The sequence below is a fragment of the Bactrocera neohumeralis genome, chromosome 2 (assembly GCF_024586455.1).
Source record: "Bactrocera neohumeralis isolate Rockhampton chromosome 2, APGP_CSIRO_Bneo_wtdbg2-racon-allhic-juicebox.fasta_v2, whole genome shotgun sequence".
NCBI lineage: Eukaryota > Metazoa > Arthropoda > Insecta > Diptera > Tephritidae > Bactrocera > Bactrocera neohumeralis.
Genome location: NC_065919.1, coordinates 80,419,173 through 80,447,118, shown reverse-complemented (window position 1 = coordinate 80,447,118; position 27,946 = coordinate 80,419,173). Strand labels below are relative to the sequence as shown.

General features: G+C 33.8%; 5 protein-coding genes across 6 annotated transcripts; 2 read left to right on the top strand and 3 right to left on the bottom strand.

Moving 5' to 3' along the window:
- Positions 1 to 111: 111 nt before the first annotated feature.
- LOC126751590 (protein fem-1 homolog C) lies at positions 112 to 6,435 on the bottom strand. The gene is made up of 9 exons (XM_050461973.1): positions 6,213 to 6,435; positions 5,843 to 6,139; positions 4,543 to 4,865; positions 4,247 to 4,427; positions 4,001 to 4,176; positions 3,476 to 3,571; positions 2,616 to 3,370; positions 2,397 to 2,522; positions 112 to 1,276 (listed from the first exon to the last, which is right to left on the bottom strand). Exons 2-9 carry the CDS (start codon positions 6,055 to 6,057, stop codon positions 1,052 to 1,054), a joined length of 2,097 nt encoding a protein of 698 aa, XP_050317930.1. The 5' UTR covers positions 6,058 to 6,139; positions 6,213 to 6,435; the 3' UTR covers positions 112 to 1,051.
- Positions 6,436 to 10,210: 3,775 nt separating this feature from the next.
- On the bottom strand, positions 10,211 to 18,658 carry LOC126751588 (atlastin-like). Of its 2 annotated transcripts, XM_050461970.1 has the most exons (12): positions 18,523 to 18,654; positions 15,858 to 16,081; positions 13,873 to 14,652; positions 13,526 to 13,798; positions 13,313 to 13,465; positions 13,133 to 13,249; positions 12,214 to 12,351; positions 12,023 to 12,139; positions 11,401 to 11,535; positions 11,208 to 11,327; positions 10,995 to 11,138; positions 10,211 to 10,508 (listed from the first exon to the last, which is right to left on the bottom strand). In XM_050461970.1, exons 2-12 carry the CDS (start codon positions 16,071 to 16,073, stop codon positions 10,299 to 10,301), a joined length of 2,403 nt encoding a protein of 800 aa, XP_050317927.1. In that variant the 5' UTR covers positions 16,074 to 16,081; positions 18,523 to 18,654; the 3' UTR covers positions 10,211 to 10,298. The 2 variants fall into 2 exon arrangements, with proteins under 2 accessions (XP_050317927.1, XP_050317928.1); XM_050461971.1 differs by lacking the exons at positions 12,023 to 12,139; positions 12,214 to 12,351 and having other exon boundaries at positions 18,523 to 18,658.
- A 3,595-nt stretch (positions 18,659 to 22,253) lies between these two features.
- Positions 22,254 to 23,192, bottom strand: LOC126751607 (pre-mRNA-splicing factor SPF27). Its single transcript, XM_050462012.1, has 2 exons — positions 23,013 to 23,192; positions 22,254 to 22,945 (listed from the first exon to the last, which is right to left on the bottom strand). Exons 1-2 carry the CDS (start codon positions 23,085 to 23,087, stop codon positions 22,349 to 22,351), a joined length of 672 nt encoding a protein of 223 aa, XP_050317969.1. The 5' UTR covers positions 23,088 to 23,192; the 3' UTR covers positions 22,254 to 22,348.
- Positions 23,193 to 23,643: 451 nt separating this feature from the next.
- LOC126751606 (single-strand selective monofunctional uracil DNA glycosylase) lies at positions 23,644 to 24,839 on the top strand. The gene is made up of 3 exons (XM_050462011.1): positions 23,644 to 24,082; positions 24,142 to 24,408; positions 24,478 to 24,839. The coding sequence occupies exons 1-3, from the start codon at positions 23,666 to 23,668 to the stop codon at positions 24,736 to 24,738; spliced, it is 945 nt and encodes a 314-aa protein (XP_050317968.1). The 5' UTR covers positions 23,644 to 23,665; the 3' UTR covers positions 24,739 to 24,839.
- A 712-nt stretch (positions 24,840 to 25,551) lies between these two features.
- Positions 25,552 to 26,263, top strand: LOC126751611 (tRNA-specific adenosine deaminase 2). Its single transcript, XM_050462014.1, has 2 exons — positions 25,552 to 25,638; positions 25,707 to 26,263. The coding sequence occupies exon 2, from the start codon at positions 25,710 to 25,712 to the stop codon at positions 26,208 to 26,210; it is 501 nt and encodes a 166-aa protein (XP_050317971.1). The 5' UTR covers positions 25,552 to 25,638; positions 25,707 to 25,709; the 3' UTR covers positions 26,211 to 26,263.
- Positions 26,264 to 27,946: the final 1,683 nt, after the last annotated feature.

The following is a 27,946-nucleotide window of genomic DNA, read 5'->3' as shown; positions in this document are numbered from 1 at the left end:
AGTGCCAAAATAACTTCACACAATCATTTTTGTTCATCAATATTTATATTTATTTAGTTTATAAATGTATATGTATGCATGTATTTAGTATATATATTAAAAGATATATCATGTTGTACGTATGTATGTATTCTCATTTATAGTATTGTATATTAAAAGATACTGTGTATATGCATGTATGTAGTTAAGTATGTAATGTAGTATTTTTTTATACTATTTATGTAACTATTTCTTATAAGCTCATGAGAGTCAAATATCATACATATACTCGTATACATATTCATATGTATGTTTGTATAATATAACAGATTTTTATCGTATCGTATTATTCGTATGCTAAGTTCTATCGTTGAACTCAACGGATATAATTGTAAATAAATTGTTTTGTAATAAGTATTTTAGAACTCGAATTATTATATGTCAGTATGTATGTATATACTACAGTAGGGAAGTTCCACTACTTTGCGCTTACACTATTTGTTATTCAAGTTTTACATTTACAACTTAGGGGAAATTTCTGTCATTATAATTAGGAATATAACCTTGTATAATGTATATTTGTGATCAGCTTATTCATAGTATTATTCATGACTATGTTCGAAAACAATAACCGAAAATTCGATCTAAATTTTTTTTTTGGGTAACTGCAATGCAAAGTTGCACACTTATAGTTGTGTGCGCCGCTGTAGATTTTATATTGATATGATGTATTGTGGATGAGTAATTTAAAAAATAACGCAACATTAAAATATCTGTAAATTGAGGTGTAAGGAAATTCGTTACACAACGGCTTTTTAAAGTTCGTTAAACTAGTCAGTCTAAGGGATTATTGTTTTCGAACATTGAATGTGAGTTTTAGCATACTTTCTTTGATTATTTTCTTTTTTTTTTTAATTTGGTCACTTATATTTCCATATTATTGAAGTCTGTATATATGCACATTTATGGTTTGTTAATATTATTATTTTTTTTTATAATATTAGGTAGGTAAATACGTTTGAAAAATGTTTACATTCAGACCTATGTATGCTTTTGGCATTTACGTATTTTTTCAAGGTTCATGTTGTCTGACAAATTGCTCGAGCAATTTCGGTAATTGATTGCGATAAGGGATTTTATATTTACTTATTACAGTTGCAGCCATACACTTGAGATTCATGTAATTGATTAACGGTATTGTATTGATGGGATTGCTGGCGATTAAGTTAAATGGGCGTTCGTCTGATTTATTCGGTTGATCCAAGTCCGCACCCCTTTCCAATAATAAATGTATTATCTAAAGTAAAAAAGCAATGGAAAAAGTTATTTTTACTGAAAGTGAATAGACAAGCGTAGATAGGATTTGTAAGCAAAAACAAATCATAGTAGAATAAAACCCATTGGAAAGGAAAGATAAAATAGCAAAAATTAAATGAAAAATAATTTACAGGTAATCCGTGGTAGGTCGTGGAACGGTTTAACTCGATTTCAGGCAAAAATGCAGGTTTGAATTTAGTGGGGTATTACTTTTTTTGCATTTTTTTAGAAAACTTACTATGGTGGTGAAAACATTTTTTAAACCATCGGAAAAACAAAGAAAAATGCTACCGACTTTAACCATGCTCCGTCATTCTTCGTCAAAACGACGATGTGCGTTTTTCAATTAACAGCTTTTCCTCATTTATTTTCTTCTGCTTTTCCGTACAACAACAATTAAAAATGTATATGAATTTCGTTACTTCTTGACTAAAAATTAAATAAAGAAAATAATAAAATCCATTTTGGTTTATTTTTGCTTCCGACATTTTCTATAGCGTAAATTAAGGATGACGTTGCAGGATTAAAACAAAAACGGAAATTTCGTTTACAAATTTAAGCGTTTTTCGATTTTAAATCAAAATAAAGAGGAAAAATAAATAGTTTAGATATAAAATCGATTTTAAGGCAAAATAAAAAGAAAAAAATAAATATTTTAAATAAAAAAAAATTAAAAAAAAAATTTTAATAAAAAAAAATAATAATAAATTGTTAAAAAATAATAATAAATTGTTAAAAAATAATAATAAATTGTTAAAAAGAAAAAAAACAAAAGCTGGGTTATTTGAATTTTTCGCATTAATTTTGAGGTTATGTGGGAACAACAAGAATTGTAGGTCTTTTCATTACCTGCAAAATTTGGCAAACTTTTTTTTATAGAACTCACAGTTTTGCGGGAAATAAAGATAACCCTGAAAAATTTTAAATTCAAATTCCCTTTCCAGGCCTCAGATCGCACGTAATTGATTTTTCTTTTCTTTTTTTATCTTATCTATGTATTCGAATGGGTTTCAACCTTCTAAATTATTTTCACCTTTCACGACTTTCAAAGACCCGCATTAGTCTATAATAGTAAAAAATATTTTTTTCATTTTACTCACTCTATTGCTATAATTATAGGGTTGTACAGCAACATGTAAGGCCGTTGATTTGGCCTCGTTTTTAGCATTTACATTCATACCGCAATCTAGTAATAGTTTAACAACCATATCGTTGGGAAATACAATCTGCATAAGAGCAAAAATATGTAAAAATATATGAATATTTATAAATTTTCGATTATTATATTCGAATTTCAATAAGAATACGCATCCACTTACGTTTAAGTGGTTCTCATCGCTTAAGTAACCGCTCTTAATGACATTCAATCGCGACACGCACAAATGCAGCAACGTATCGTAAGTGCATGCGCTACGAACCCTTGTATGCACCAAATCGTAGACAGCATAATAGACATCTTTTCTTTTGTCAGCTTTATCCGAAGTACCAATTAAAAGGTAAATCAAATGCGCTATGCATTTTAATATGCGATCGAAATTCTCTTGCTGTTTACGATACACCGGCCGTATCTGCAACAGCTGTTGTGCCTCGGCTACGGTACCACTTAGTAGGCGGAAAACACCAATTACATCTTCGAAAACTGGCAAATGTTCATCTTTTCCCGCATCATCCTCAAATTCTTCGCCAAAGAATTCACGTATGTCTACTTCGCGGTGTTCTAGCTCGACATTACGCAAATAACGTTCATGCAAATCGATCATTAGACGTACTAATGTTTGGGCGGCATAACACGTATCGAAATGTAGTATTGAGAAATGCGTAACACGCACTTCTAGCAAGAGGCGCCACAAATCGATACAGCGTTGTAGTTGCAGGGAATCCGCATATGATGCGCCACGAAATGTTAAACGGAAGAGCATATCTTTGTGCGTTAAGCCAAGTATACGCTCACATATCAACAAACTTTGAATACGCATTGCATCCACATCGGTAGCAATATTGTCGAGCTCTTCAAGTGTTGTAAACTCAATGGCATTACCATAGGCTGGACGCAGTGGCACCATTGGGAGTTTTTCTACACACAATATTATAAAGATAATTTAAAAATAAATTATTATTATTATGTTTTTATTATAACAATACGAATATATGTATGTATATAATTAAGGCGAATACTTACGAAGGTAGGGTGTATGTGAAGCGCGTATATGATGTGCCAATCGCCAATGAAGTATCGCCACTCTAGTTTCATTATGTTCATCCAAATATGTGGAGCCTAAAATGATAAAAAAAAAAAAAACAAAAAAAAAAAATAACATTCAATCGCTTAAAAAAGGTGTATACTAAACAGGAGGAAAAAATTTCTAATCCCAAACACCGTATTGAAAATAATAATAATTAAAAAGATTATTTTTAATAAAAAAAATGTCAACATGGTTTAACACTTTTTGTTTTAATTACATTAAATCAATTTCAATTACAGTGTTTAAGTTAGCAATATGTAAATTTTTTATCGCTTTTTATTCCAGCTTCTAATGACAAATAATTATTTATATCGTATTCCATTTTTTTTTAATTTAAAAATATAATATCAATTTTTTTTTTAAAAAATGTTTGGCCGTAAAAATTAAATTTTAATTTTTTTTTGTCAAAATACCCGAATTTAATAAATCGCAACCCATATATTAAATATGTTTTCGCTTACCAATCAGTTCGTGAGCCTCGGCCATGCGTTTAGGTGAGTACTCTAAATGTGTTTTCAAATAATCGAAAATTTGACTTGCGCCTTTAATGCAAGCGGTGCGCATGGCATCATCACCGTAGCGACTTTTCACATATGGATCAGCTCCATGTTCCAATAATAACTTGGTAGTTTCTAATCTGTTTATGTTATTCAAAATTAAAAAGAAACTCTTGTAAATAAAGTAGTGTAAAATTCGACTTTACAAACCTATGTTCCTGTATGGCATAATGTAAGGCAGTCTTCTCTTGTATATCTTTGGCGTTGACATCAGCGCCTTTTTTCAATAAATATAAGCATAATTGTGGTGATTGCACGGAATTGATCAGACATGTGCCACCGTTAATGTTGGGTTTTTGGATATCTGCGCCAGCCTCGACCAAATATTGTACTGTAGGTCATAGGTATTATTTTAACAGTTGATTCAATTAAATTTAGTTTCGTAAATATTTATTTTATATTACGCTAACAAATAATTATTAAAGCAACAGTAACGGTACACTTACCGATCTCGACATGTGTCATAAAACAAGCGCTGCGTACCGGCGTTGAACCTGAATCTGAGGTTGCATTTATATCACAGCCTATGCGTATTAAATATTTGACCATCGGCAATTTTCCAGATACTACAGCGCACCAAAGCGGCGTAACATAATGAAAGGTATGATCTTCAGGTACCTCATATAAGCCGCGCTGTTCAATATCTGCTTCACATACAGTGACTAAGTATTCCGCAATCGGCACACAACCCCGTTTGCAGGCGATAAAGAGTGGAGCGCAACCATTTCGCATTTTCTTAACGACTTCCCGACGTATGTCACGGCAGTAGCTTAAAATAAATATAAAAAAACGTTAACTTTGATTATAAAGAAACTACAATACCCTTCACAAATGCAAACATTTCCAAACATATGTATATATGCTATAGTCATTAGCACTAAACAATTTTTTAGATAATTTTAAATATTATACCGTAGTCCTAAGCAATAATTCAAGCCAAATTCCGTTAACGTATCTGATCAAATAAAAAAATTTTCCATAACACGGCTTTAATCGTTTAGTTAGAATGACAATTGTATGCTTTAGAGAAAAGGACGTTTCCATATCGATATCAGAGAATGATGGACATGGCTAAATCGACTCAGCCCGTCATTTTAAAAATTTCATAATCGTTTCTTTCTGGGTGCAACATACTTCGTATGCCTGCCACATAAAAATATATTTTAATTCTTTTAATATTAAAACTTTATTATACGTTATTCCAAAAGAAAAATATTTAAAAAGAAACGCGAAATACATGAGTTTCACCTTCAATACCATTCTCAAATTCTATCGGGTGCATATTCAAATGCATCGCTGGTCTTTCACGCAGGTAAATTTATGGCATTTAAATAATTTTTGGTTTTTATTTTAAAATTACATTCAATTATCATATGCATTTTTAAACATTCAGACAACAGTATTTTGTGGCCATGCCGAACACGTGTATGTATACCCATATACACACATGTATATATTTATAAATATATGTATGTATGCATATATAAACCTTTTATATATAGATATACATATATAAGTTTTACAGATATGTATGCATATGGCATTAGCAGGTATGCGAGCATATAAGAAACGTTTTCAGGGACCTTAATACACAAGATGTTTTGTTTTTTATTTCAATTAATGCAACTACAGCGAACCGTAATATTGCATTACCACCAAATATTTAACAGTTGTTAATGAAAGTGTTAGTGTTTTTTATTAATTTTATTTCAGTATTGATTATTAATTAATGTTATTTTTACGTACCTTTCAAGTTCATCGCGTATGCCTTTTGTTAAATTCGAGTCTTCCTTACACCGTTTACATTCCTCTATTAAGTCATAGTTTAGTTTAGTGATTTTCCTCTGCATGCTGGGTACAATAAACGATAGCCATCCATTAACTCGGTCCACAGTATTTCCATCAGTCTTCGAATTTTGTCCCGTGGTGGCGCGTTCCGAATTCGCACTACCACTACTCATTACTGCGCCTAGTTTTCGGCCTCCAGCTGTTTCGTCTTTAAATAACCTCTATTTTTTGTATATTTTATCGTTGGTGTAATTTCTGTTTCCACATCCAGAATTAATAAAAGGTATCTATATTTTTGTACACTCTTCCTTCAGTAAAATCAATTTACCTTTTTTTCCTTCTCCTTACTTATACTTGAAATTTTAAGTTTCTATAAGCTAATATTTGTTTTACTCGTATGCTTTCAAACTATTGCGCACTTTTTATGTTTAGGTTGCAAAACTCACTTCAATACTTTTAAATTTATGGTGTAAATAAAAATAGAATTGTTAAATTATTCGAGAGAAAAAATCGTTTGTTTTGCTTTTGTCTCGCAATGAATACAAGTAAACTGAAAGTGCTACCAGCAAACTTTGTTCATTACAAATATGTAGGAAGATGCCACTATGGTATATGCTGTGATGGATGCCATATAAAATAAATACTAAATACAGGGTTGCTACAACTATTCATTTTTTGGTCTGTGTGCCAACCTGTAGCATTCTTTCTTGTGTTGAGTTGGGGTGAAAAAAAATTTATTAACAATTTAAACAAATTTTTCATTTTACTGTGTTAAATGGAAAGTAAAGCTTTGACATTTGAAGTTCCAAACTAACGTAATTATGTAAACTTAATCGTTTCAGCAAAAAAGTGTATAAGCATAGATAGTTTGCGATAGATAGTTCGCCATAGATTGCAGGAAAACTATCTAAACAGACGAATTGCACGGAGCAAAGCGAACGTACCATAGAAGAACATGAAAATAAAACTATTTTTTTGCGAAGGATCACCAGCGAAAGGACTCAAAATTCTGGGATCTAGTGAATAGGAGTGATGCTAGATGCAATGTCAGGCAACCACCATTACAAGAGTAATACTGTAAAGCATTTTGAAATATCAGTCATTGCATAGAGCCGCCAATTTGTCAATTTTTGTTTCATTTCATTCGGATAAGATCACTTGTTCATGTTGAAGCAAAATGACTGGCAGTATTTGCTGCGACATTTTAACAGAACATTTGAGTGGAAATTACGCCGTTATTTTACCACTGGGTTTGATTTTTCAACAAGCTGATGATTTTTTTTTTTTTTTTGTTGCAGGTGGCTAAGAAGTTAGAGAATTTTCGGGTCATAGAAGTTTTCATTAAAACATATAATTTATCAAAAAGTTTTATTTATTTTTTGCACAAAGTAATTCTAATCTGTTGAATTCCAAGTCAGTTGCATTAATAATCGTATTTAAATAGGAATTTAACATCGCAAAGGGATGCTAACTAATTCTGTCAGCAGTGCTACTTATTTCCGTTTAGTTTGTTGGTTTGATTTCCGCTAAATTAAGCTAACTGCTGCATTTTTATTCAAGCTTCCTTCATTCACAATGACAGTAGCTCTTGAGACAACCTATGCTAAAGGTTACCATATCTCTCAAAGATTTTAAAACAGTTTTACTATTGTGAATGGCTCAATTTACACATATCAGTCCAAAAGGCTTTTTTTTGTTTTTTAAAACAAAACTGCTTAAATGGTAGATATACATATAAGGTGTTATTATAAAACAAAGGGATTACTAAAATTGTATGAGTACGGAGACAAGCAGTCAGGTTGACTCAAATTAAATACTATAAGGACGTGCTATCTATTTGATACCCTAATAAATAATAACAGTATAATGTATATTAGCAAGTGAAGTTAGTTCTTGCTCCACCTGGTCTTTCCAACGTAGTGGAGTTCTTCTTCTTTCTCTGCCTCCCAAGGCGGGTATTGCGTATAATACTTTCAGAGATGGAATGTTTTCGTCCATTCGGAGGACATGACCTAGCCATCGTGGCCGTTGTCTTTGAACAAATAGACGAAATTATCTACGACTTCGAACTTCTGACAGTTAACAGTGACGTGGGAACCAAGTCTATTGCGACGACTGTTTGTTTGATGACAGGGGATATTTTGTCTTGCTCTCGGTCACTACCAGACTCATTTCGCTTCGCTTCCTTATCCATTCTGGAGAAAGCAGAAATAACGGCGAGGTTGTTGAGGCCAATGATATCAATATCATCGGCGTACGCCAGCAGCTATACACTTTTGTAGAAATTTCTTCAAATGCGTCTCGCTTCCCCCTTCAACTGTCGGTATCTATCCCATCTCGCGCGTCTTATGACCGATTGTAACGTTGCGAGGTAGGCAGTCTGCTTTCTCCTAATTATGTCACGGCACTTCTCATCGTCCCAGTTGTTCTTTTGCCCTTTCCGAAAACCAATTATTTTGTTTGCAGCTGTATGTAAGGGGCTTGAAATGCCATCCCACCGTTCAGTTATACCGAGTTGCTGATGAGTGCTCTCAGAGAGCAGGAGTCAAAGTCGAGTAGAAAATCGTTCGGCTGTCTGTTGTAATTGCAGCTTTTCAACGTCGAACCTTTCTTTTGTTTATCTTGGCTGCAACAAGATGATGGTCCGAGTCAATGTCTAGAAACCTTAGAGGTGTCTTCCGTGTATCACAACATCATCGATCTGCTTGGTGGCTTTTCGATCCGTAGACAGCCAGGTAGCTTGATTTTTTTTATTTTTTCTTATGCTGGAATCTAGTACTACAGATATCCATTTTTTGGGCCCCGACGAATTCGATCATCCTCAACCGATTTGTGGATGTTTCTACGTAGAGGCTGAATTTACCGACTGTTGTGCTAAAGATACCTTATTTGCCCACCTTGGCGTTAAAGTCGCCAAGCACGATTTTGATATCGTGGAGGGGCAGTTCCATAGGTGCGCTCCAAACGCTCATAGAAGGCATCTTTAAACAAAAAGAAATATATGTTTTACGTCTCACCAAGCCATTAAGCCGAAAATTGGTCATCCACATAAAATTTCTTCTAAAGTTAAGCCTTACAACAGACGAGTTGTATATAAAAACTTAAAAATACAGACGTAGAAATTCGTAATAATTCATAATACAATAATACAATATTAAAGTGCTTTCTGGAGCTGTTCGAAACATTTTTAGAGAAAAATCGTACTCGGATAACCCCTATTTACAAGTGATGTTAACAAAACAACGACTCTACTTCAAAGTACTGGTGTACCGACAAATACAGGAAATTATGGGCCAAAGGAAAGTTTTAGTGATGAAAACATGTTTAACTTATTCAGTTGTGATGACAAACAAACAATACGATTTCGCGAAACGAACGAAGAGCTTCTATGGAAAACTTTATTACAGTTTTGAAAAACTGCAGTGGTTCAGACAAGGTATGGAGATGCATACCGCCGAATGAAGTTGGGAATCTGGACTTTGTCGTATATACACCCTTGTGTTCGTTTGGACGTTCCGACAAGCAATTTGCAAAGTTTCGCCATCAATTTGGGGCTTGATAGCGTCTGGTATTTCCAACAGGATAATGACCTAAAGCACACATCCTATAATGTCAAGGAGGTTTTGCTTTATAATGCACCGAAGCAGTTCCATTCGCCCCACACTATCACCGGAACTTAAACCGACAGATCATTTGGTGGACGAATTAAAAACACAGGAAACTAAAGAATGTTTTGGTGCATGAGTGGAACCAAATAATGGCTAAAACCAAAAAAAAAATCGTATTTCCCATGAACAATCATTTTGGGTCAAAAATTAAAATTTTCTTTAAAAAATGCCGCCATTTTGCCAATCTTTTAATTTTTTTAACGCAGGAGAATACGGAGAGTGCGGAGAATATCTTTTCGTTTAACGAGAATTTTTCGTTTTGAGGTTTCAACCACGAAGAAGGCCGCAATCAAAACGGCAGGGGGGGTTTTTTTAACTAAAAGATATCAATTTTTTTAATTTTTTCATTGGGTATTCTGAAGCATGTCTTCATATTTCAAAACAATTGATACAATAGTTGTTTCTTGATTCCCACAAATCGATGTTTTTTAATCTATCACACTAGGGTGTGCCCCTCATGTGCATTTTTGTTAGGGTACGTATAATTTTTTGCGCTCCGCTAAATATAAAAATATATTAAATTTATTAAAAGATTTTGAAGCATATCTTTTTTTTCCTGTAATCAAAAAAGATTTTTGTTCTTCATATATTACATATATATTTTACTAGCATATTCACTTTTTTAAATGAGCTTTGTTTTTAATAAAAGAAGGAAATGTTGTTGGGTACGTACTTTTGTCCTTAATATAAAGTTTAAAAAAATTCTTTATTTCACATTTTATATATTTTTTTTTAATTTTTCAATTCTAGAATGGAGGAGGAACTTTGAAAATAAGCACAAAACCCGCAACAGCCACCGTTAAAAGTACACCTTTTGCGACATCCTTTGCACCTTCCACAAATTCCGCTCTTTTTTTGTACCATTCGTATCCGGCTTGAGCTTCGTCTCTCAATTCTCCCAGATATTCTTCATAAATTTCTTTGTTAAACAGTGCGTCGTCTTCAAGATTTTTATACTTTATGTAAAAAGAAAAAGAAAGGCAAGTATTAAACAAGGGCTAAGTTCGGGTGTAACCGAACATTTTATACTCTCGCAATTTGCATAGATAAAAGAGCGGGAGATTCAGATGCTAACAAAATTTTATGTTCAAATTTGGTATTTGTGGGTAGTATAGACCCGATTTTATCTATTTTAGCCAATGGCTCACAATTAACATGCCACATACTAATAAAATGCTCCCTGGCTTTCAATTAAGTACCTCACATACCATACCATCACCAATCTATATGGAGTACAGCGCCAACAAACTGAACAAGCTCTCTCGTTTTCATTGATATAACTCACAATTGGGTGATATATGCGGTATAACATCAGTCGGAAGTTCGAAAGTCTTTATATTAAATAAATTAAGGCAAGTATTGACCCGATTCAACCCATTTTAGACTTGAGGTGATTTTGTGAGAGCATAAAAATGTTAAATATTTATCAGAGTAAAACTAACCAAGTCACATGCTTTTTTGTAAGCTGAATTGTAAGTACTGCGAGTGTCATCAACTGAAGCAAGCAGGCCAATTTCCTCAAGAGATTCCAATATAACTTTTTTCGTTTCTTTCTTTTTCCATATGCATTCTTGCCTGAACTGAAGCTAAAGAAAGGTGTATATTTTTCCTGGTTAGATATTCAGTTGTACATACATACATACATACATACATACCAAACGCATGTTATTTTGCGATCTATAATACTCGTAAAGTTCTTCAATTTCACCAACCAGTTGTTGGCGCTTTTCGTCCATATAATCTTCCGAATTCCCCTCAGTTGGTAAAGCTTCAAACTGTAGCAAGTGCAAAACAAATTATATAAACATATTTATGTTAAACTAATTATACTGTATCAAATTTCAGTACCTCTTCAAGAGCCTTCATTTTGAACTCCTCGTGTTTAGATATGAGGTTATCATTTGTTAAAACACTTTTGCAAGCATCCTTCATTAAGCCTTCATAATTCACTTTTAACCGTGTCAATTGTAGTTGTAATAATTCCTATAAAGGATTTTATACATTTTTGGTATATCGAATTATTATTTATTTTTTACTCATACAAGTGAGAATATGTTAATCTGAAAATAACATAAATTTCTGATGGACCGTGTGTTCCCTAGCTCTCAACAAAAGTCAGCGGCACTTTATTTGCATTGGCAAATGCCAACTTTATTAACTGCACTTCTTTATTGTTGTGATTTTTTCTTCCAGCTAGGCACACAAATGTATTGACGTTATTTTAAAAGAAATATATTTTTTGAAACTGTTTTTGTGTATAATAAAAATTTTTTTTTCAGTTACTAATGAAGCAAATTAATCAATAATTAACGTTTCATCAACAAGATCAATAAATATCATATATTCATGTTATAACTATTTAACTTATTAGGCCCTCGCTCCGTTTTATTGTCTGCAAATACTAATCAATCATTTATTCCGCCTTACTGGACTGCAAGTTTTAATTAGTTTAGAACATTGTTTATACTACCTCTTTTTTTGCGCTCCCCTCCTTGTAAGAATTAAAGGTTTTTTCAATATAAGTAATTAGTTGCTTTTCACATTCGTTAAAGAAACTTTCCTCGCCAACTTGCGATGCTCTACGAAACTGAAAGTAATCAGGGAAATTTATTTGCATGGACGTTTTTCAAATTTAATTTTATTTTTTGATTTTTTTTTTACCATTTCCAAAGCCTCATGCTTTGCTTCTGCATGTGTTGTATTCAAGGCTTCTATGGATTGTTCCGTATTGTTCATGAGTTCTTTGTATAACTTCTTCGCTTCGGCACACTCCACAGTAATATTGGCTTTGATCAAATCCTATAGACAATAAATGCATAAATATGTGTATATGTCAGGTGTTATAATACTCCTATGTTAAGATAAATTTCCTTAAGGGGTTATATCCACTTGCGAAATTCAAATACGATTTTTATCCAATAAACGTATTTGAAAAGTTGATAAGGCAATAGTTTCCGATCGACTTAAAATTTTCATACCACCTCATAGATATACATATTTGATGGGTAATGATGGAAGTAAAATATTTTTGATAACAATTGCGATGTTTAAACTCACTTTGAAGTCTAAATTTTGTCGTAAAATAGGACTTTTTCTTTTGAGAAGCCGGCATTTTGTCAAAACTCAAAATTTTGACTAATCCTTCGAACCAATACTTGTATTTTCTGTTGTAATGATAATAATTTTTTGTTTTGATATTTGAGATAATTTTAAGCAGAAAAAACTTTCTCACTGTCAGATCCTGCTGAAGATCGATTACGGGATCAAAGGAATACAATTTTTTTCAAAGTTAAATTTCATTTAATGCTATAAATTAAATTAAAATTAATTTTATTTATTAATTAAATAAAAGGGAAAAGCTTTCTTTTGGATTTTGTTCTACGTTACATGCATGCCAAAGTAAGTGTTATCTTTAATCAATAATATATTAAAAATTAAATTTTGGGCTTATCTTTCATGAAAAAAGCCCATGTTTACTTGCAAGTGGATATAACCTGTTAATTTATTATAAAAAAAGCTCAGAAATATAATAGCTACTGCTATTAAGCTGTTTTATTCATTTTGTTCTTGTGCTACCTACCAGTTTTATATCATTTTGTTGCTTGTATTTGATGAATTGTTTTTCAATAGCCTCTTGAAGCTGCTCACGAATCTGTTTATGAATTGCCGCTGTACTGTTCGATAGACACGAATCAAACTGCAAAACCATATTGAGAAAAATCTAAAAATGTTAACGCATTTTATGCACCCTTGTATTTACCTGTTGTAGTATATCCACTTTTACAGCCTCCATATTGCTGTTAAACTCATTTGAAGGTGTATATGCATTCCCTATAAGCAATTCATCCATAAAATTCTCAAAATCTCTAATGCATTTATTCATATGGCTTAAATAATTGACTTCGGCAAGAGCCTAAGAGGCAATAATAATAGCTTATATTATTTGTATTAACGAACTGTGATAGAATTTTACCAATTTAGCTTCGTTGAGCTTGCGGAATTGTTGAAATCTCGACGAGCAATAGCTTTTAATTTTGTAGCAATATTTCATAAAATAATATGCTTTGCCTATTATTGGTTTGTCTTTAAAAGACGAAATTGTTTTCTCTAGATACTCCTCATGCTTTCTCTTTAGTTCTTCTTCCGGAATATATGGTTTTTCGGGACTGGTTAATTCCGTCATTTTATTCACATATGATTCTTCGGCGATTGTAGCATGGATTTGATTATTTGCCTCTGCAGTAGCCTTCAAAGGAAAATTTACGTGCAATAAGTTTACAATTGCTTGGCATCTGTTATAAAATACTAATAAATATGTACCTTAAAAATTGTTGTAGGCTCTGGGAACTCCTTACTGTTGAATGATTCAAAATATGACCGAATGTAGGTCAGAAGATGATCGACTTTTAGTTTCTCCCCGTTTATTTCTTTGATAATTAAATTTTCCGGTGCCAAAATTAAGGGAATGAAGTCGCGTAAATGTTTCTTAAACTCGTCACGCAGATCTTTTAAACAACCGCGAAAATCGGGTTCTTCGATAGCGTAACCGGGATGTGGCATTAAATAACAGTCAATTTCGTTGAAACTAGTTCTCACATGCTCACATAGTTGTTCATTCTCCTCCGGTCTTTTGTTTTTCCGAATTAATGTTTGCTCAAGTAATTGTTTACCACCGAGCGCACCGAATGGAGCTTCACTTTTATGGGTCCAGTCGCGTATTAAAAATTGTAACTTTTGAAACGGTTTTTTCCCCGTATTCTCCATAGCAATACGCGCATACTCGGTGAATAACTGCAAATGCTGTAGATCGTCTTTTTGTATATTAGATTGAATATTGAAAATTTGAACTGAAGATATCATTGTGCTTAATGCAAAAACATTGGCACAGTCCTTCATGGTACTGTCACAATCGAAAGTGCCCTGCGTGTCCATTAAAATTATTGCAACTTTGTCTCCATTTGGATGGTCATATAGGAAGATATCAGACCATATTAAAATTCCAGTGGTATCGCGTTGCGAACCGCCTCGCCATGAAAACCCTTTAAGTGGTGCATTCTCATCGCCGAGCCAATCTTTTTCACTCAAGTTATTATGAACGTACTGAAATGAGTTTCGAAAGCATTAAAATGTGTATATTAATTATTGTTTTCTAAGATTTGATTTTTCTTTCATGAAAAGCGTTGAAATAAAGGAGTAAAACCAAAGAAGATAACCTTAAAAGTATCAGATTTTCTACTTAGATGTTCGATTGATTCGTATTGATCGGTCTTGCCAGGTTCTTGTTCTATTATAAACCAAATTAATAATGAAAATGAAATCCATAATCTACAGGACATTCTTTAATATAACAACAATGGAAAAGATAAAATCGGGTATAACCGAATAAGGAGTATCCTAATTTGTAAGGCCTAAGGTTGGGAAATATTTTCATGTCTTGGCAAAACTTTGGACTTTGTATTAGATTACTGAGAATATTTTTCCATGCAATTTTTTATTGATCCATATATGTATACGGCAGTCCAGAATAGCGAAAATGATTCGATTTTCTATATAGAGGCTAGGGTAGTTCATTGCCCGATTTTACCCATTTTCATCACAAAAGTATAGTTAAATGTTATAAAAAATATTTTCCGCATACTCATTTTTGGCACCAGGGTATATTATTATCCGGAAAATATACTATAAAAATTGCTTTAAGTTATCTCATAAATTAATTGCTATTTTCGGCAATGAACAGTCGAAACCATTGTATAAGGTCAAAGCGGACTTGAAAAGCTATAATGAACATTTTAAGCTGAGGGCTGTCACACTTTAAAAGCGCTATTTGCTCGATGTTTTATTCCATTATCTTGGTTTATTTATGGTGCCGTTAAAGAATCTGCTGGAATTTATGCTATATGGAAAGTAGGCGTGCTGGTAGTTCAATTGCCTCCTTTTCAAATTGCAAGTTAAAGATGATATTGTTATGCAGCAAATTTGGTTAAAATTTGTTAAGTCATCCCTCAGATAAGAGATTTCATTAGCATGCCGAGCTAAGTCATTTTAGTCACGTCTGTCTGTTTGTCCCCACTTTTCGACCTAGAATTTTGCAATCGTTCTTTTCCCCCCGAAAAGCTGCCCATTTGTCGGAACCGCCGATATCGGATCAGTTATTGAAGAGGATCAAGTTCTTGATGGCAAAATTTTGAATTAAATATAGTTGACTGATCTTCATAATAGTCGAAGCGTTAACATATTGCATTATGATTAAAAGGTAAACCCCAAATTTATATTCTACTGTATTGTAGATGAAAGACAACACTTACTTTGGCGTACATGTAACGTAGAAAGAAATCCAAAAGAAAGCTTTTCCCTTTGCGAAAAGCTCCGGCTACTGAAATCACAGACACTACGCGATCTTTGATTTTTTCGTCCATAAACATCTCATTTAATTCATCTTCATTTAATTGCAGAATGCAGCGAGAACTAGCCGAACCATTTTCACTGCAAATGCTTATAATTTGCATTGGTTTTCCTTGCATTGTGAACACTGAAAATAAATAGCATTATATGATTTGTATTACATTGTACAATGATCTTAACCTCAATGTTACAAGATCAAGCGATATTGCTCTCAAGTGAAATGCATACATTCACACATTTTTATCACCCCACTCTCACTTAGTGACGATTGAACCTCATCTTGATAAGAATTTTACAATTAAGGCTTGTGTCAACTGATCAAGTCAAAACAGTTGATCCCATAATTTTGCATAACAGAAAAAAAAACTATACAATTCTAGGGATTATGAATCTTCACGTTCTTAAGGACACAGTTATATAGTTGTGCAGCTGCCTCAATAACTGCGTCAGTAATCAACTTCTGCAGAACAGGTTATATAGGCAAAAGTAAAAAAAAAATTTAAAAAAAGTCATCAGTATTTTGTAAATAACGTAAAACTGTTTTCGTATTACGGGATGGCTTTTCTAAGCTCATCTTTTTCATACCCTTAATAGAATATACTCGTATTAGTTTTGCAACGAAGTTTGGAACACTAAAAAGAAACGTCTGAGTCCCTATAAAAATTTATAAGTCAAAATTGATATAAGTCATTATTCGTCATTTTGCAAAGTTTTTGGTAATTGTCAAACCTGATTTTATGGCTACATGGGTTTACGGGTTTCAAAAATGAACATCACCTCTAGAATATTGTCCCAAATTTTCAAGTTGATCCGAGTAATAGTTTCGAAAACTACTCCATCGATCTTCATGAAATTTTACACAGGTTTTTGAGATAATATTAAAAAAAAAATCTCGAAATTTTCACTGAAGTTTTAATTTTTTTGAAAAAAAAGTCTACCAAAAAACCAATTTTAATTTTTTTCTTCGTCCAAGTTCTAAGTTAAGGTTTTAATTAAAATACATATTTTTCACTTTAGATGATCCTGTTAGTTATCCTGCCAACGCGGGCGCATCTTTTTTCCGAGGTTGCCGGAAATGGCGTCGCAATGACCGAGTTTAAGTTATTTTTTCCCAAAAATTTCAGAATTTATTTATTAATAGTGTATGTTTGTAACAATAGAAAAACCTAATAAAATATTTAATTTTTTATATGAGAAAAATTTTGTTGAAAAAGACCGTTTTTTACCCGAGGCAACCCATGTAACCCCTTATGAGGGCTGTCAATTTAAACAAATTTTTACAAGAATTGCTCTTTATGTCAGCAAGTTAAAATCTATATCATTGAATATCATATCATTTAAGGAAATTTAATACGTGGATGCATTTTGATATTCTATTCATCATTTGTAGAAATCGGCCAAATCGGATAACTATATCACATCTATATATGTACATACTTATATCATCAACTGATTATTCAGATTTTTTAAACTTCGCTGGCTCCAAACCGGTTTTAGACCCATAGTATCTTTGTCAAAGTTGTTCAGAATAATCCGTAGAACTTTTGCCGCATATATGATTTTATAGAAAAAATTTACTCTTTCTAATGTACAATGCGTCACATATTTTATGCACGTGTAATTATAAAATGTGAAATGCGGTATTTTGACAGCAATCGATGGGTTCATGACGATTGACAGGATCTGTGGATTTATTAGATGTGAACAATTCCGTATTAGCCACGTCTGCACTTTTGTCATTTTGAGTTTAGGATCGTAATCCTGATAAGTAAGTTTTCTTTTAATATATTTAGGTATGTACAAGGGTTTCTCCATAATACACTTAACAAAGACCAAATTTGCAACGCCGGCTGCAGACATACACACATACATACATGCCCCTGCCACTGCCACCACCATGTTTGCTAGTTGTGTGCCAAAAAAGTTGAACTTCAACTCGTCGGCAAAAATTACTGTGTTCCAGAAGTCAAAATCTTGGATTCCAGGTCCCTCGCAAAGGCATATCTCTGCTTAGTTAGTTTGGCCTTCGGCCCACTTGGCCAGTGTAAAAGTATTGCACAATATAGTATACTAATACTCATTAACTTTTTTTTTTAATTGACACTATTTTTCATTTTATGGCAATATAAAATCATAACTTTTATTTATACATATGAAATAAGCTGAGCCGCTGCATGCAGCAGAAAATGATTACACATACATACATATCTACATATCCGCAAACTCCCTCTCGTGTCAAGAAACACGTCATCACGTTATCTGAATTTTTACTCAAGATATCGCTTGCAGTTCTTGATCGACTAACTATAAAGCTAGTTAAGACAAAAGAAATACAGAAATATCTTTAAATAAACACATACCGATCAAGAACCGTGGTATATCGTTTATCACTACTTTTATATAAATACTAAATTAGCGGCGGAGCCAAAAACGGATACAAATTTTAACAAGATCCTAGGGCGGAAATGGGAGAGTGAAAACGCGTGCACTGCTGGTCTAGTAACCCTTTCTTGGTTAATTATTAGCCTTGTTCCCCTTAACTAAAAATTTATCCCATTATATACTTACATGTTTTTATTTATATGTATACAAATATGAAGACTTCCAACTATTTCAGGTGCCAATAATATTTCACTTTTCTTAATGCCGATCCACTTTACAATGAAGCGTAAAACAAACTGAATCGGTTTAGAAGAAGTGCAATGTGTACCTTTCGTTCAGTCTTCACGTTAGCGATACGATCACAGTAGAATCTACTGATGATACGATGTTCAGCTAACAATTGCTTTAATTCGGGGGTTTCCCGCATTAAAATTGTGGTTATTGTGAATATTCCATTTTGTTTTAAAATGTATGCGTATGTGGTGGTTTCTCGTATTTTTATTATTGTTGTTGTGAATATTACAAATTGTTTTTGTGATTACATTATAAACATATGTATGTATATAGTAAATGTGTATGGTTGCGTCTAGCTTGCTTTTTGATAAAATCAATCGGAAGTTCGAATATCTTTTCAATACGTATTTCAAGAATGATAGAATACAAATTTACGCCAACTGCCATGTTGTGACGTAATTCTTTTGAGTTGAAAAGATGAAGCATAAACGTAAACCACTTTTGTTAATTCGTGAAATAGAATTTGTATCACATATATCATTCTTGATGCATAAAAGGGCTATTGGAAGTATTGATGCGATTTTACCCATTTTCGGCACCAGGGCACACTATTACCAAGAAAAAAGTCTAAGTTTCATTGTTATATCTCATAACTATTTTCGTTAAAAAGTAGGTCGCAGGCACTCAGGCCACATATGTATGTATGTACATATGCATTATCTAAAGAGCATACCTTGTTAATTTTATATGTCGGAAATTTGGCATAGTGAAATAGAAGCTCTTTAGCACGCCGCAGTGAAAAATTGGTGAAGGAAATTTGTATTTAAATCTATAGATAATTCACCAAACTTCATTTACGAAAGGTTGGTTTGAAAGAATTTCATACTTTAAATAAAAATATTAGTAAAAAATGTGATAGTAAAGAAAACGGGTAATATGATATACCAGCCTGAGGCCAATTTGGTTTAGTGTTCCATATTACCCGCGTTATTTGTATTAGGCTAATTCTTTCATTTTATTGTTGAAGTGTATTCCAAATATGCCGTAAAAAGGTGAACGTAGGCAGTGGGATAAAGAGAACATGGAAAAGGCCATAGCAGCTGTGGGAAAAGAGGAAATGGGAGTACTATTGCCCTCTAAAACCTTTAAAGTTCCACACACAACATAGCAGCGAATGGCTAGAAGCGAGAAGCCGGCAGAGGAGCTACTTTCCACAAAATTAGGCAGGAAACCTTTGTTCGGCGCAGATATTGAAAGCGAGCTTGTCAGTTATTCTTTGGAGATGGAATCTCGCTTTTGGGGGCTAAGTAGATTGTATTTACGATTCCTTGCATTTCAGGTGGCACTTAAAAACAATATTACTAATAACTCCAATGTGTTGGCCAAATATGCAGGCTGGTTGAATGGGTTTTGCAAACGCCATAGTAAAACTTTAAGTTTACGTACACTAACTGGCACTTCTTTCGAAAGGGCGAAAAGGTTTCACACGATAAACGTCGCTTCCTTTTTCAATTTACTAAAAAATGAGTATACAAAATATAATTTTCCAGTAACGCATATTTGGAATGTAGATTAGACAGGACTGTCAGTGCTGCAATCTCGACAGCCTGAAATAATTGCACAAAAAGGCGCCATGACTTTTGCAGAACGTGGATCCCTTATAACTGTTATAACGTGTATGAGTGTTGGCGGGTCTTTCATGCCTCCATATTTTATATTCCTAGAAAGAATAATAACCCACTTCTTATGAAGGATGCTCTACCTGGAGCGAAATCTTCGTGTCATCTATCTAGATGGATCTAATACTCATTTTCACAAATTGGTTCAAACATTTTTTGGAGCACACAAAACGACAAATTTATTCAAAAGAGAAGTGCTCCATTTCTTTGCGATTCCTGCATATAAATTTTTTCTGAAGTTTTTATTTGCAAAAATAAATTTTATTTGATTTAGAAAAAAATTAAGCCAAGGAGCCGAGCCTTTTTCTTTAATTTAATTTTATTTGAATTGTTTTTATTGTTTATTTAAAACATCGAATATATTTAACTGTCACCCTCTGTAAATATTCATTACTCCCTTATTAATAATGTATTGTGCGGATAATACATATGTACTTATACCATACCATCTTACTCGCACTATACCATATTAATACCAGTACCATATACTATACCATATTAGCCACACCTACTCTACGAGGTTTAGCCTCGAGCGCACAAATTCTCAAGACTGTATCTCCGAAACTATCACTCGGATCAACTTGAAAATTTAGAACAGTATTCAGGAGGTGTTGTAAAATTTGATAAGATAATAAAAACAAATCGTTTTTGAAACCCATAAACCCAGGTACGCCATTTACTGAGAGGGAGTCGGTGAAGGTGTTAATGGCTCCAATGTGAAAGTCAGTGTATTGTCCGATGTCGGCTTAGTAAAGAAAATCGCTCTTGTTATTTCTAGGAGGTGGCTTCGCTTCAAGCGGGCGACTGCAGGGATGGTTTCTGCGAAACCTGCTTGAAGAGGAGTTTATTGTGTAAGTATTCCGCAGAGACATCAAGAGGCATCTCGTTATGGTTCGAAGTGGAGTGTTTTGACATGTCTAAAGCTCTTTATCTGCATTTACATACTTCTTCTTCTTTATTGGCGTAGACACCGCTTACGAGATTATAGCCGAGTTAACAACAGCGCGCTAGTTGTTTATTTTCGCTACGTGGCGCCAATTGGATATTCCAAGCGAAGCCAGGTCTTTTTCCACTTTGTCGTTCCAACGGAGTGGAGATCTTTCTTTTCCTGTGCTTCCCCCGGCGAGTACTGCGTGGAATACTTTCAGAGCTGGAGTGTTTTCGTCCATTTGGACAACATGACCTAGCCAGCGTAGCCGCTGTTTTTTAATTCGCTGATCTATGTCAATGTCGTCGGATATCTCATTCAGCTCATCGTTCCATCGAATGCGATATTCGCCGTGGCCAACGCGCAAATGATCATAAATCTTTCGCAGAACTTTTCTCTCGAAAACTCGCAACGTCGACTCATCAGTTGTTGTCATCGTCCAAGCCTCTACGCCATATAGCAGGACGGGAAGTATGAGTGTCTTATAGAGTTTGGTTTTTGTTCGTCGAGAGAGGACTTTACTTCTCAATTGCCTAAGAGTTATCCTGCGCGTCCTTCGTCCAGTTTGTGAATATGTTAGGCTCCTTTCAGAGAAAAAGCGAGGAAGGTGGGAGATATAGGCTTTTAAGTTTCCTAAGGTCCAATTGGATGTTCTAAAAATTAATTTCCACGATAATTCCTTAAATGCATTGGAGTTTCGGTAGACCTGACGCTGTACCGAAGCTTTAATACCGTTCACAGGTGCATTCACTATAGCATAAAAGTGCAAAAAATATATCTATCTTGACTTTATAGAACAGTTTGAATGGCAGCTATAGAAGTCCGATCAAAACAATTTGTTTGGAGATTGTATTGCTGCCTTGGGTTATGATACTTGCTAAATTTCGAGGAGATATCTTGTCTACTAAAATAGTTTTCTATGCAAGGAATTGTTTTTTATCGGTCAGTTTACATGGCATCTATGTATATTCTATAGTGGCCCGATTTTAAGAAAGAGGATCAAATCAATGTTTCAAAAACAGCTCAACACGCTGGTCACCTTTTTTGAATCAATTGATATTTTTACAATAGTACACTTCGGTTTAAAAAATCTTTATATTTATATTTTTTGTCAATTATTTTCTTTAATTTTTACTATAAAAGTTAGTTAGGTGAATATTTTTTATGGCATCTAAGTGTCCCCATTTGTAAGCGTAGTGCTCTTTCGTGCTTTCAGACTTTCAATTTCCATGAGCGCTTTTTGCAATTGATCCTCTAACTCTGCACACTTTTGTTCAATTTCATAATTTTTAGATACCAACAATACCCAATTGGCCTCCAATGATTTTAACTTTTCTCCAGCTTGTGTTTGTGCCTGTTTACGTTGCCAATTAATATCTTGAATTTGCTTTTTTGATTCCTGTAGCTGTGTCAGCGTTTTAGCTTGTAACGCGGCTATAACTTCTAAATATGCTTTCCAAGACTCTATACCATAATCCAACATTAATTCTAGGTTCATTGCACGCACCCATTGATGTTCTAGTTGTGCCATTGAATTCTCTATAGACTCTTGCCAAGCGCTTACTTCCGATAGTTTACCAGAGGGTGGAGGTGGCAATTCATACCGTTTCATGCTTAGAGTTTCCATTGGTTGGCGATTTTGTATTCTCTCAAATTCGCTTGCCATTAATTCGGTTTCAAAGGCATTTGCATTTAAAGGTGGTAAATGATCGAGATAATTTTTTGTAGGCCTATAACGTCGGCATTCTTCCTCCACCATAGCAAGTGCCTGAAATTAAATTTTATTTAATATTGCCATTTACATTTTTGTATATTGCTGATATATTATTGTATACCGATTCTCGAACTCCTGCGTCATCGTAGCCTTGATCAATGTATGGTAATGCATCAACTGTTACCTCACCCGCCATAATATATAAAGCACTTAATTAAAAATTCTACAACTATTATGGAGCAAAATATAAATACGACAAAAACAAATGGCTACTTTCTTCTTTTTCGCAACTTCAATTCACAAACATGAAATTCTTCTTCTTATATTGGCGAATATGGAATAAAATACGGACTTTGTTTCGAACTGTACAAGTAACTTAAGGCAGACTTTTTACAACATTTGATCTGAATTAAAGCAGTAGGAGTATTAAAATAATTTGTGTTAAATTTGAATTTTTTTTTCCTATTTATGTTACAATATTATATTATAATATTTTAAAAATTTAAAATACTTATGACCGAAGCAATGCAGTACTATATTGTGAATTGTCTTATCAAGAACAAGCACTTACGAATAAAATCTGAATTCAATTACAAATTTGCAAAATATAAGTCTTTGCAGTTTGCATATATTGCAAGCTGGCGAAAGTTATTGTTTGTCTCGTATTTTGTGATTTCCTAGTACAATTAAAACTCTTACAACTGATTATGTTCTTTGTCTATTCAATTGCCTTTTTTCGTTTTTAACAAAGTGTCGTTATCAGTCGTATTGATTATGTCGCGCGAAACATTAATAAAGGAAATATTTTCTGGAGCGGCCAGCGTTTCTACTGGAGAGTCTGTCGTATCACTGAATAGCCTACAGAAATTTGCTGCTACTAGAAAGCGGCATCTTTCATTACAGCCAGCCGAAAAATCTTCAGATTCGCAACAATCATCAACTTCTAAGAGATGTGACTCTAAACCGCCAGTTGTAAGCCAAACATTTTGGAGTCGTTTCTATAGTTTTGAATGCCAACTAAACGATGCTTTGCACGCTATTGAAAAACCATCATATATAACACATGTATACAATCCATTGGTTTATGCTTCAAACTTACACTGTGCTTACTTGGAAAAATTCTTAGATGGACCGAAGCGGGTTGTTTTCGTGGGCATGAATCCTGGTCCGAATGGAATGGGTCAAACAGGTGTATGACAATTAAATGCTATCGCATAGTGATACATTTAAAATTTTTCTCTATGTTCTAGGTACCTTTTGGTAACATATTAACTGTTCGTAATGAGATGGGATTGTCCGGTACGGTTATGCAACCTCCTTCGGTACATTTGAAGCGTCCCGTGGACGGCTTGGAGTGTATTATAGAAGAACCAAGTGGTGTGCGGATATGGGGTTTATTCAAAAAGCTGGCGGGAGGATCTTTGATGACTTTTGGGAAAAATTGCTTTGTACATAATTTTTGTCCGTTAATTTTTTACGACAAAGCCGGAAGAAATATTACGCCTAGTGAGTTGAAGGTAAAATAGTTCATACATTTAATAATGATTTTGAAAATTCAGTAAGTAATTTAAATAATTTTGATATAGGGAGATTATAAAGCTATAATTGGAAAGTTGTGTTTGGACGCTCTTGATAAAGAGCTAGATTTATTGGAGCCGGAGATACTAGTACCAATAGGAGCGTATATAAAAGGAATAATCAAACGTTCTAGACATGTGAATTCCTTTAAAGTTTGCACACTTCATCATCCAAGTCCTCGTGCATTGAATAATCAGAATTGGCCTGAAAGGGCCGAAGAACTTTTACACAAATATGATCTTGTTAAGTATATAAGCAATGAAGTATGATACCCAATATTGGTAGAAATACCCTTGTATATTACCTATATACATTTGTATGTACATACGCATGAGTATACGTACATATATTAAATCAATCTGTCACCCAATCAGTAACTACAGTACAAACTAAGCAATGTGCTTAAACAATTGAGATAATTTTCATCAAAGTGAAATGTATTATTTTTTTAAAAAGGAATTTATAAAATCAAATTTTTTAAAGAAATTTATATATGAGTTGATTCCATTGTTTCGATGGAAGTAAAATATAATATATTATTTTTTGAGCAAATTCACAAAGTTGAAAGAATGAATGAAATTCAATTTTTTTTATGGAAGTAAAATAAATAACATTACATTATATATGTATATAAATTCTTTTTTTCAAGTAGGGTAAGACATGTTTTGAATAAGAATTTAATAATTGCACAATTTATTTCAATTTGTTTTTCTGAGGTAATCCACAACGAAAAAAAATCGTTAACTTCGGAAACACCGAAGCTAGAATATCCTACACTATTGAAAAAAAGTTCAATACCACAAGAGCTTGATTTTGTTAGGTCAGTTTGTATGACAAGTATATAATTATATGCTATTGATTTTGATCGTTCAGTGTATATGGCAGCTATATGCTAGAGAGATCCGATCTGAAAAATTCATTTGGATGTTATTCCCTGTGCAGGGTATAATTAATTTTGTACTAAGTCGAGGTTTGGGCAAACTGTTGCATATTCGAGGGATATACTGTCTGGTGAAATATTTAAATATTTACAATTTTTTTAAATTTCTGAATGTTTTCACCACATTTATTTTAGCACGGTTGTCAGCTGATTATTTGATTATTGTGAATGGTTAAGGTCCGGAAAAATAACCACTTGTAAATAAACAAAAAGTTGACTAAACAAAAAGGTTCTAATTCATTTACTAAAAATGTTTACTGCGAATTATGTTAATATCTTGATTTTCTTTTGAATTAGTTTATGGAGCAGTTTATGAGCGAAGCATTCATAGAAGCTAAAAGTGTGCTGGAGGCTGGAGAGGTACCTGTGGGCTGTATTTTCCTTTATCACGGCGACGGAAAGAGCGATGTGATAGCGCGCGCTGGAAACAATGTAAACGCAACCAAAAATGCTACACGCCATGCGGAGTTCCTTTGTATAGACAAAACTTTGGAGTTCTGCAAACGAAACAGTTTGTCTTTTGATGAAGTTTTTGCCAAAATCAGTGTTGTGGTCACTGTCGAGCCATGTATAATGTGTTCAGCCGCCTTGCATGATTTGGGAGTAAAAGAGATTTTATATGGTTGCGCAAATGATCGTTTTGGCGGCAAAACCCTAGTTGATGTGCCGTTTGTAACGAACAGAACAGACGGACAAACTCAAGTAAATGGTGGTGTTTGTGCTGACGAAGCAATGACACTGTTGAAAGATTTTTACAAAGGTGATAATCCCTCTGCGCCAATAACTAAAACGAAGAGATGATAAAATAAATGTTATATAGAATTTTTATCAACGAATGTTCATATGCACGAAAATCGATTTTAATATATTGAACTGGGTATATTGAGTTTGTCAAGAAGTTTGAAACACACAGGAGAAAACTTCGAAGACCTTATTGAAACAAGTCGGATAAATACAGTTTATATGTAGCTGTTTTTCAAACAACTATCAAAATCATGGTTTTGTATGGAAAATCTGTAAAGGGGATAGCTTCGGTGCAGTTGAGGCTAACGTTTTTTTTTCTTGTTTTTCTACAAAATATGTCATTAATCCGTAATAGCACCTAACATATGCTTGAATTATATACAGTTAACGCTGGATCCAAACCAACAGCTCACCATTAAGTTTATACCGACTCTCTTGATGTCTCTGTTTGCTCATACAGCCAATTTTTTCAAGCAAACCAAATATTTTTATTCTCTATGATGTTGTTATTAAGCAACTTAACATGTCTCGTATTTGTCTTGCTAACTTGTCGGTATTTTCTATGCACATATTAATATATGTCACTGCATACTTTTTTTAATTTTATATTTGCAGCTATGTTTTTTTTACGCACGGTTAGCCGGAAGAGCCCTTCACATGTTTTTTGTTGACTGTTTGGCGGGTTGGTTGCGTCTTCCAAACTTGAATTGATTCTTTCCGGTGAACATTTTACGCGAAAGCACGTGATCAAAGCAATTAATTAGCCGAACACAGAAATCCTTTTTTTGTGGCGTTGCCATCATGGTGTTGGTCCATGGCTCACGTCATACGTCTGTATGCACATTTAGCCATAGTATATAAAAATGCATGCATCTACATGTGTATGCACATACTATGTACATTTGTATTAACAACGCTGCTGGATTTTGTGGAAAAATTTTAATTGGCAATTGTTGTGCGCTTTGTTTGGTCATAAAAATTCCGCTCTGCAAAGTTTGCTCAACGGCCAGGCGGTACTCTTTTTGAGCACACTTATCTTCATATGTACATATGTATGTATCTGCCATGAGCGGAGCGTTTAATAAAATATGTATGAACATATGTACATATGTATGTATGAATATTTCCTTACATACGTACATATGTACATACAGTTGCGGTCAAAATAATAGTAGTGCGCACAATGTAGAAAATAAATGAGGAAAATGTCGGTTTGCTATTTGATAAATTTTGCAAATTATTCTATTAACATGTTATAAATAAAAGAAATTAATTCATTTTAATATTATTTTTCTTCTTTCGCAATTTCGCGTCAGGACCTTCTCCACATGATCTCTGCAACGGAGTGGAGATCTACCTCTTCTTCTGCTTCCCCCTGCGGGTATTGCGTTGGATTTGGAGGTTGACATTGTCGTTGCTGTTAATACTGGTTCCAAGATAAACGAAATTATCTACCACTTCGACGTTATGATTGTCAACAGTGACGTCGGAGGCAACTGGCGAGTGTGGCGATTGTTTGTTTGTTGACAGGAAATATTTCGTCCGATCCAGTTTGAAGAAAGCTGAACTAACGGAGCGGTTGTATTCAGCTCGAAGTCTTTTCTCCAGTAGTAGATTGAAAAAGTCGCACGATATAGAGTCACCTTGTCTGAAACCTTGTTTGGTATCGAACGGCTCGGAGAGGTCCTTTCCGATCCTGACGGAACTTTTGGGATTGCTTAACGTCAGTTTACACAACCGTATTAGTTTGGCGGGATACCAAAAACAGACAGGCAGCTCCTTTTCGTGCTGTC

Coding starts and splice junctions, on each gene's coding strand:
- LOC126751590 (XM_050461973.1), bottom strand. CDS start 6,057: ATGAGTAGTGGTAGTGCGAATTCGGAACGCGCCACCACGGGACAAAAT. Junction 4,866..5,842: donor ATACGCGATGAACTTGAAAG/GTACGTAAAAAT, acceptor ATTTATTTTAAG/CTACTGCCGTGACATACGTC. Junction 1,277..2,396: donor CCTATAATTATAGCAATAGA/GTGAGTAAAATG, acceptor TTTTTACTTTAG/ATAATACATTTATTATTGGA.
- LOC126751588 (XM_050461970.1), bottom strand. CDS start 16,073: ATGCAAGGAAAACCAATGCAAATTATAAGCATTTGCAGTGAAAATGGT. Junction 13,799..13,872: donor AGCCTACAACAATTTTTAAG/GTACATATTTAT, acceptor TTTCCTTTGAAG/GCTACTGCAGAGGCAAATAA. Junction 11,139..11,207: donor CGCAAAATAACATGCGTTTG/GTATGTATGTAT, acceptor ACCTTTCTTTAG/CTTCAGTTCAGGCAAGAATG.
- LOC126751607 (XM_050462012.1), bottom strand. CDS start 23,087: ATGGCGGGTGAGGTAACAGTTGATGCATTACCATACATTGATCAAGGC. Junction 22,946..23,012: donor ACGCAGGAGTTCGAGAATCG/GTATACAATAAT, acceptor ATTTAATTTCAG/GCACTTGCTATGGTGGAGGA.
- LOC126751606 (XM_050462011.1), top strand. CDS start 23,666: ATGTCGCGCGAAACATTAATAAAGGAAATATTTTCTGGAGCGGCCAGC. Junction 24,083..24,141: donor ATGGAATGGGTCAAACAGGT/GTATGACAATTA, acceptor TCTATGTTCTAG/GTACCTTTTGGTAACATATT. Junction 24,409..24,477: donor TTACGCCTAGTGAGTTGAAG/GTAAAATAGTTC, acceptor ATTTTGATATAG/GGAGATTATAAAGCTATAAT.
- LOC126751611 (XM_050462014.1), top strand. CDS start 25,710: ATGGAGCAGTTTATGAGCGAAGCATTCATAGAAGCTAAAAGTGTGCTG.